Source organism: Balaenoptera borealis, assembly GCF_965194805.1.
Source record: "Balaenoptera borealis genome assembly, chromosome: 5".
Taxonomy (NCBI): Eukaryota; Metazoa; Chordata; class Mammalia; order Artiodactyla; family Balaenopteridae; genus Balaenoptera; species Balaenoptera borealis.
The window spans coordinates 65,757,915-65,766,754 of record NC_138862.1 but is presented as its reverse complement, the minus strand read 5'-3'; the positions used below and the strand labels follow the sequence as shown (position 1 = coordinate 65,766,754).

The window sequence follows — 8,840 nt, the reverse complement described above, 5'->3', positions numbered from 1 at the left end:
CTGCAAATGGCCAGATTTCTTCTCCTATTCAAATAGCAGCTAAATGTGTCTGTGCAACGTATACTTTAAATGTTGCCCTTTCTGGGAAGAGTTGATGAGAGATAAATTCCCCCTTTCCACTAAAGCCATGCAATTTCTCTTTAATTTTATGCATGGAATTAGACTACTCCTCTACCCCCCTTTTTTTGAAATATGGAGACCATGACCTTTTGTTAAAGATTGTTTTTCCCCTAGATTACTTTGTCACTAAGAAACAAAGGGCAGCTATCTATTTCACTTTTCAGGAAAATATGCAAGAAAGAAGAAAGAGGAGGAGAGGGAGGAGAAGGGGAAGAGGAAGGGGAAGAAGAAAGAAGGAGGAGAGTAAAGGAAGGTGGTTACTTCATCTAAGGGGTGGTTAAATAGTTTAGTGTGTTTAAGCAGTAAACACCCTACTGTTCAATCTTTTTTTTTTTTTTTAAGGAACTCCTTTATTTATTTATTTATTTATTTTTGGCTGTGTTGGGTCTTCGTTTCTGTGCGAGGGCTTTCTCTAGCTGTGGCAAGTGGGGGCCACTCTTCATCGCGGTGCGCGGGCCTCTCACTATCCCGACCTCTCTTGTTGCGGAGCACAGGCTCCAGACACGCAGGCTCAGTAGTTGTGGCTCACGGGCTTAATTGCTCCGCGGCATGTGGGATCTTCCCAGACCAGGGCTCGAACCCATGTCCCCTGCATTGGCAGGCAGATTCTCAACCACTGCGCCACCAGGGAAGCCCCCTGTTCAATCTTTAATGGGCTGTTCACTTGTCTCTTCAGCTTTCATTTATTCAAGATTGATTTCATGACAGCTACACTGTCCCATTATGAAAGCACCAAAATCATCTCTGTATTCTTCTACTGCCAGATGGTTGGCTCCTTACTGTTCCTTGGGGAACAAGGAAAACGAAATACAAACTGAAAAAAGTATGACTTTTGTAACTTTGCCAGCAGCCCTAATGGACAGTGTGGGTAGGGGGATAGCAGGCAATGTCTGTGGTAACTCAATCCCCAGAATCCTAGAATCACAAACTGCCAGGATTCCAGGGCAGGCCCCTACCCTCAGGCAGAGAAGCCCAAATGCTGATGGATACAGGGTTTGTCTCTTCTCTTAAAGGATCAAGTAATAAAACACTGCAACTTCCTCTGAAATTTGCCCTTTCCAGTTTCATCACAAAAAAACAAAAACAAAAACAAATAAAACTTCCTTAAACACAACCAAAATATCACCGGCTTCAATTTAAGATTATTTTCTCTAGTTTGGTCATCCACAGAAGTAAAGGGCATTTACATCCATTAAAAGCTCAAGGCAGTGAAAGATCATTATCAAGAACCTCAAAACCCCTTGGCCAGTCTTAAAAATATCTCAGCTCTCCTTTGATTGCTCTTTTCTCTGAATTACCCAGTTTAACATCTGTTTTATTATTGCTTGTTACTTTTTTCTGGATCCATTTCTACATTTAGTTTGAAATCGAATGTTATATTTCAGTAAGGATCTGGGCTCATGTTGAAAGATAACAAAGATAATTCCCGGCCATGGTATGTCTTATTTCCACTCATACCTCCCAATATTTTGTTGCCATTTTCACCATCCTGCAGCCTCAGATTTGGCCGGTTGCCCTGATCTTTTCCTGCGATTGCTTGTTTCTTTTTCTTAGGGTCTGTCCATCTTGTTCTTCTCTCTCTCCCATTCTGTTCACCTTTGCATCCATAGTGCTTGATACAGTTCTAGGCACACAGTAGGCACTCAGTAAATTAGGGGGGATTGGCTAGATGTGACAAAGGAGTGGTACAGACATTAGGAGCTCAGAGAAGGGGAAGAGCAGATGGGGATTAGAAGAGTCAAAGAGAGCTTATTGAGGAAGTGACATTTGGTATGCTCCTTTATGGAAGGAAGATGTTTGGATGGGCAGAGAGGATGGGGAAAGGCGGTGTAGGAATTATGGTAGAGTCAAGGTTTTCAGGCAGAGTAGAGTGCCAAATGCAGGAGGGAGAGAGGCAGTGGGCAATAGGGAAAGAGCCCTCCGTTTAGATCAGGGTTAGCTCTGAATGTCCACTTCTCTTTTCGTTTTAAGAATTCTGGTGATTTCCATCTCAGAGAACCAGAAAGAATGTGAGAGCGTACAAAGAAGAGGTGACCGCTCTCACACTGGTGGCTTTTTCCACCAGCTTTAACAGACTGTGGCACCACACGGGAGCACCGTGGTCTTAAAGCCCAGGTCTGGCCACCCCATTCTGGGTGCAGGCTATATAGATGGGTTTGAATGAAGCTGAGAAAGGAGTCACAGGGGCTCCACTGAGAGGCTGAAAGTCACTGCAACAACACTCCAGCTCCATAGCAGAAATCAGGGTGTTTGTTGCCAGGTGGGTGCCCTGGGGGACTGACCTGAAACAGAGGTCAGAAAGCTTCTTGTGACTCTTCACTGCTGGGATTGCAGCCAGTCTTGTTAGAAAAAACAAAAACACAACTTCCTGAAAATTTTTGTTAATGCAAAAATGGGTTTGTTTCTTTGGCAACAGAGAGTCCACTGTGGGAAAGGGGTTTTCTCAGCACCTAAGCTGTCCTAGCACCTTGGACCCTGAGTATGCAATATGCAAAGACTTTGCAGTAGCCCTGGGGTCCAGCCTGACCCTGCCCCGTGGCACAGTTTTAGCTCAGCCTGGCTTTTATCAGCTTGAGGAGAGTGAAACAGCTCTAAGGTCGAGAGAGGAAAGATTGAATCACCATTTTACAAAGATCACCCTGTTCAGGGCCAAAACCAAGTGTATTGTATTTACCATATTCATATACCATGTCTCCTATCGTTTTCTTTTTTTCCTCTAAATTGACTCACCTTTTTACTTCTACACATTTATTTTAGATGGGAAACCATTGTATCTCTACCATATAAGTATCCCTCCTGCCTTAGCCTAGATTCTCCAGAAAGCAAAGTTAGTTACAAAGCCCTAGATTGTTGGGAATGTAAGTCCAGTGGTGCAGGACAGGGGAATTGAAACAGGGAAGGAAGAAAAGCCAGTCCAATGGTGTCTTACCACGTTGGCCTCTGCTGCAGGCAACTGGTACTCCATCCCACCGGGACCTTCTGGAAAGCCTCATGAAATGTGTCTCTCAACTCTCCATCTGGGTGACAAAAGTAATAAGCAGTCATCCATCATCTTCCAGCCCCTTTTGGTCAAGAGTAGCCCCATGGGTTTTAAGCCCCTCATATTTCCAAGTTGCACATGCTTTAGTACAGAATTTCCAAGGGGATCCCATGCCAAGGCAACAGAGAAGCCCCAGTGCCAGAAGCAGACTGAGAATGGTGCAGGCTCAGACAAGGTGCTATCAAGTTCCACGGGTGCAAAGGAGATCCACTGGACCAACATGGGTTGGCTGCTCACCCATGGAATGCTCCAGAATTCTACACAGAGGTAGCAGGCTGGTTGGAAATTGTCAGGGGAGGACTAAAGTCTTCCTCACCCCACCCCTTGGTTCTGTCGCTGTGTTCACCTGAGGGTTACTCTACTGGGGCTGGGGTGATACAATGTCCAACTTGGCTAGCAGGCGCCCACTCCGTGAAGATGGTGGGGGTGGAGGGGTGGGAGTGTAGGTAAGGGTGGCCTTGTAAGCTAAGCACTCTCCCAAAGTGTCCACTACACATGAGACGGGTGGTCCACTGCTGCAGTGGCATGACTGTGACTAGGGAGGGGGTACTTCTGGGTGCTAAAACAAAACTTGAGACCAGCACAGAAACAGCCAGCCCATGAGGCTCGTAGACGATCTACCACCAAAGTCGATGGGTCGGCCCCTCCCACGGTGGGGCACCTCTCTACCCCCTCCCCCAGGCGGCCCAGTGCAGCTTCCTCTCCCCTTGACACTGAGGCAGTGCTGACACTAGGTGAGGGAGGGTGGCTGTGTGGTTTGTGACACCATCTGGAGGGGACAGTAGGACAGCAGAGGGAGCTTCCTCAAACTGCACATAAATAACACTGCTCGTCCCCTGATTTGACTTAAGTGTTTCTGAACACCAGCGTTCTCTACCAAGTAAAAGGACGTTGGGAGGGGAAATGCCGCCTCTGTTAAATATCACGCAAAGGTAACTGAGTGACTTGCCAGTAGTTTGGAGACAGCAAGAAAAGAACAGAAGTGGGGCCTCATCCTTCGATTTTCAACACAAGAGAAAAAGAGGAATTGTTCTTCAGCAAGTAAGTACATTTACTATTATCTTAATATGGGATAGCTTGGTAGACCTAGTGACCAACAACCTGACTGCTTTTTAAACAAATGTACCATCACTCTTACCTCCAAGATGCATACTTTCCCCCCAAAGGGCCTTCAGGGGGTCTCTTATTCCAACATACTTGGAGAATCATCATCAGAGTTATGGCCCGTTATTTTAAGTTTCCTAGGTGGTAGAAAATATTAATTTTGGAGGCTGAATTTGAGTTTTCCAAAACCAGTAAAATTCTGATGAATAAGTGAATCCAAGCTAATCCTGACTAAAAATGGAGTGTGGCTGATAAAACAATCCAGTTTGGCTGAAAAACTGCCTCAAAGAGGGGTCCCAAACATTTCCCGGGTAGCACTAGACTATGTCTCTGGTGGCAATCTGAGAGGATCACATAGGAGCACAGCTTTCATTTTTATTCCTAAAGTTTAATATATTTACTAAAAAAAAAAAAATCAGCTTCCTCACATTATAGTATATAATATAAATAAGTAATGTTTTCAGCATGTCTTTTCTCTTCCCTTTTTACTGACACTTTCCCATTGATTGAGATCCTCTACCCGTTTAAGACATACACTTTGTGTAGAAGTATTTAAAAATGGAAACACTTGTTTTTCTCTGTTAATACATTAAGAAAGAAGTAGTTTCGTGACTTAAGTACTGCCTTGGACAAAATATGCCCTCCCTGGTGCTCTGTGTTTTCGGTATGTTCTGAAGAGGGTCCAAGCTTTCATGGGTGGGCTTGCTGATATCCAGGGCCCTTAGAGTTCTCTGTGTTTCTAACAGTCTTCATCATCCCTTCTGGCATTGGGAGAGCTGTGGTTGGTTCTTGGAACATGCATGCACAGGCAGGGTCACCTCCGCAGAGGTCCGCCAGTTTTTGCTTTTCCCTCGAGATTGTGCCATGATTTAGAGGTTGCTCAGATTACGATCCCTGACTCATTTCAGGCGGGCAACTAACAGGTTTTACAACCCATGGTGGGCCAGTCTTCCTTCCTGGGTGACTTTTAGTTTTTCCTTTTCAGGTTGTGAAAATAAATCCATAATATTTTATATTTAGGAGTTTGGACACCCAGGTACACCATCCAGCCTCTCCTCAGTGTGTTTTGCAAACATTGCGAGAGAACCCTCTGTGTGGGGGCAATTGAATTGTCTTCTGCCTTGCCTGGTGTAAGCTGTGAGGTGCCCGAGTCTCATTTGGCTTGAAATTGTTTGCTTTTGTTTTCCATCCTCATCAGCAGAAGCCATGGATCACACACTGAAGTGGGGGACACTCCCACCCAAGCGCCCATACCTCAAGCCCTTTCAGTTCTTGGTGCTGGCCGGTCTTTTTTACTTCTGTTCAGGTAAGCAACCTCCAGGAACTTGACTGAGTCCACTGCTTCAGGGTTTAGAGAGAGGAAATGGTGTTCTCTGTGCTGCCTCCTTCTGTGAGAGAGAAGGGACCTTCAGGGTATTTCAGTTCATTTTAGGGATGAGAAAACAGGTCCAGAGAGGTTAAAGGACCTGCCCTTGATCACACAGCAAGCCAGTGGCCAAGTTAGCTCAAGAACACAGACCTTAAAGGAAAGGTGGGGCAGTGTTATTTTAAGAAAGCCAAAAGCTGATTCAGAAGGACAGCTCAGAGTTGTGATCTCTTCCACTAGGTGCTTGTTTACATTTTGTGAAACGCTAAGGCACTGGCCTTGGGCTCTGGATCCCAAACTACATTTCTATGAGACAACACAGCTAAAGTCTTCTGCTTCTAAAACTAAACAATGATGATCTTCTTTCCAAGTTGAAGGGGGAAAAGAAAGTATTGATAGTTGTAACATACAATCTTCTTAATATTAAAATTTTCTCAATATTTATTTGTATGCTTTAGGTGCTGATGCCCTTTGTCAACACAGGCATCTGACGTTAAGTAGTATCAGATTTAGCACAAATCATATTTTGAGTTATTTTTAACTTACTATATAGGTATTTCAGGTGTGTCCTACAAAGGATATTTGGACTTCTGGAGGCTTTTGTTCCATCTCAGGTGCTGAACTTGGGGGGCTGTTGGGAAGGGTGGTGCTGATCCTGCTGACAGGGTGGCTCTGACTTTTTTTTTAAAAGCCAGAACAAATAAAAGATCTGCTTTGTGCTGAGCAGCATGCTACCTGGTTTCATCAAAATAAAGAGGAGGCTTTGCCTCCTGCAGCGTTTCCTAATCTGCAAAGAGCCGAATATCAAAGGGCCTTGTCTTAAGCGACGGTTACTTAAAACTGCAGCCATCACCCAGAATGACTAAGGTGTGAGGGAGGGCACTGGAGGGAAGGGATTACTGTGACTCTGGTATTTGTACATTGTCTGTCCTGAGCTGTAAAACTTGCTATTTTACACTGTTGCTGAACCAAGAGAACCATGAGTCAAGTTTCACATCAGATTTTGTATATCTGATGGACAGTAATATTTCCAACAGTTACAATTTTCTTTTGGGTAGTCCGGGGCAGCACTCCCAATCTAGAGTCTTCTGGGGAATCTTAATGAGTTTTAAAAGATTCAGAAGGAAATTTACAGGCTTGCTAGAAATGTGGTATGTGTGCATGCATGCGTGCAAGCGTGTCTGTGTGTGTGTGTGTGTGTGTGTGTGAGAGAGAGAGAGAGAGAGAGAGAGAGAGACAGATGGAAAGGGGATGAGGAGAGAGAAAGAAACAATAAAAAAGAGAGAAAGTATAAAAAGAATATTAAAACCAAGGCTATAGAAATTATACCAGAAAAATTAGTCAGGGGCAAATGGAAGGAAATGAACTTTGAGCTAAAGAAAGATATTTAGGAAAGTACCTTGTTCTACAGCTACATCCAGATTTTATTGTTGCTATACTGAGTCAACAAAGGAATCCATGAGTTTCTTTTGTCTGAACACCTACTGTGTATCAGATGGGCCTTAAAAACTGAGGCTGGGATTCCTGCCCTTGAAGAGATGTGAGTATGTTAGTTGGAGAAGGCAAAACAAACCCACAAGCAAGTGAAGAGCAGTGAAGTGACTGGCCCTGACTGTAAGCGCCCCAGACCTGGGAAAGCTGGGACCAGGGTGGGCTGCAGCAGCGGGGCAGGCTTTACGGTGGAGGACGCGGGTGGCAACAGCATTCTGGCCGAGCAGTAGCATGAACAAAGGCACAAAGGTGAGGATGAGCCAGGGGGAAAAGGTTTATTCTTTTGTTTAATCATTTATGAATTCAACAAACACCGAGCATCTCTCATGTACAAGACACTTTTCTTGGTCCTGGGGACAAGTTGTGAGCAAAATTGACTTGGCTTTTGCCTTCATGGAATTTACAGTCATTAGGAAGAAGATGAAGATTAATCAATCATTCAGATGAATGTATGACCGAGAAACTCTCTGTTTCTCTGCCAGAGGGGACAGTGGTGAGAGTGATCTGGGTGAAGGCGGAAGGAGCAGCATGTGAGGGACACGGAGCAAGGAAGTGAAGGTGGGCAGTGCTGGGGCGGCAGGGACCCAGGGACCAGACTCCACAGGGCTGGAAGGCCAGGGATCTGAATGTTATTTGGAGGCACTGGGAAGCCATAGAAGGATTTTAAGCAGGGGAGTGACACGGTCTATACCAGCGCTGCTCACACTTTAATACATGCCAATCACCTGGGGGTCTTGTTAAAAAGCAGTTTCTAGCACAGGGTTTTTTTTTTTTTTTTATATTGGAGTATAGTTGCTTAACAACGTTGTGTTAGTTTCAGATGTACATCAAAGTGATTCAGTTATACATATCTACTCTTTTTCAACTTCTTTTCCCATTTAGTTTATTACACAATGTTGAGCAGAGTTTCATGTAGCACAGGGGATTTTTAGAGCAAAGAAAATACTCAGTATGATACTGTAATGGTAGATGCCTGTCGTTACACATTTGTCAAAACCCATAAGACGTACAGCGCCAAGAGTGACCTCTAGTGTAAACTGGACTTTGGGTGATAGTGGTGTGTCAGTGTAGCTTCATCGACTGTCACAAACGTACCACTCTGGCGCCGGATATCGGTGGTGGGGAGGCTGTGCCCATGGAGGGGCGGCGGTATACGGGTACGCTCTGTACTTTACGTTTGTTTTGCCACGAACCTAAAACTGCTCTAAAAGATAAAGTCTGTATGTATTTTTTTAAATGCAGTTTCTGCTTAGGTGGGCCTGGGGAGGGGCCTGCATTTCTGTATTTCTTTTTTTTTTTAATGTAATTCTTAGGGAGGGCTAACTCTTTTTTTTTTTTTTTAATTTATTTTTTTATTTTTATTTATGGCTGTGTTGGGTCTTCGTTTCTGTGCGAGGGTTCTCTGCACTTGTGGCAAGCGGGGGCCACTCTTCATCGCGGTGCGCGGGCCTCTCACTGTCGTGGCCTCTCTTGTTGCGGAGCACAGGCTCCAGACGCGCAGGCTCAGTAGTTGTGGCTCACGGGCCTAGTTGCTCCGCGGCATGTGGGATCTTCCCAGACCAGGGCTCAAACCGTGTCCCCTGCATTGGCAGGCGGAGTCTCAACCACTGCACCACCAGGGAAGCCCCATTTCTGTATTTCTAACAAGCAGTCAGGGGATGCTGATGCCGCTGGTCCACAGACCTTTAGCTTTAGTAGTAAAGCTCTAAATGATATATT

General features: G+C 44.9%; 1 protein-coding gene and 1 long non-coding RNA gene across 8 annotated transcripts in view; one reads left to right on the top strand and one right to left on the bottom strand.

The window, feature by feature from the left end:
* Positions 1-444: 444 nt before the first annotated feature.
* Positions 445-8,840, bottom strand: part of LOC309630144 — an 18,446-nt gene continuing 10,050 nt past the window's right edge. Inside the window, exons 2-5 of one of the 2 annotated variants that reach the window (XR_014245446.1) lie at positions 5,519-5,652; positions 3,050-3,137; positions 1,579-1,744; positions 445-905 (exon numbers count right to left, since the gene is read on the bottom strand). This is a non-coding gene — a long non-coding RNA (uncharacterized lncRNA). Of the gene's footprint in view, positions 1,745-3,049; positions 3,138-5,518; positions 5,653-8,840 lie in introns of both variants that reach the window. The other variant, XR_014245445.1, reaches the window with a different exon arrangement.
* CD80 (CD80 molecule) overlaps positions 3,151-8,840 on the top strand; it is a 26,997-nt gene continuing 21,307 nt past the window's right edge. For 2 of the 6 annotated variants that reach the window (XM_082394987.1, XM_082394984.1), the window contains exon 1: positions 3,151-5,570. In XM_082394987.1, the coding sequence (XP_082251113.1) occupies positions 5,471-5,570 (100 nt within the window). In that variant the 5' untranslated portion in view covers positions 3,151-5,470. Of the gene's footprint in view, positions 5,571-5,662; positions 7,680-8,840 lie in introns of those variants that run through there. The other 4 variants (XM_082394986.1, XM_082394985.1, XM_082394989.1 and 1 more) reach the window with 4 other exon arrangements.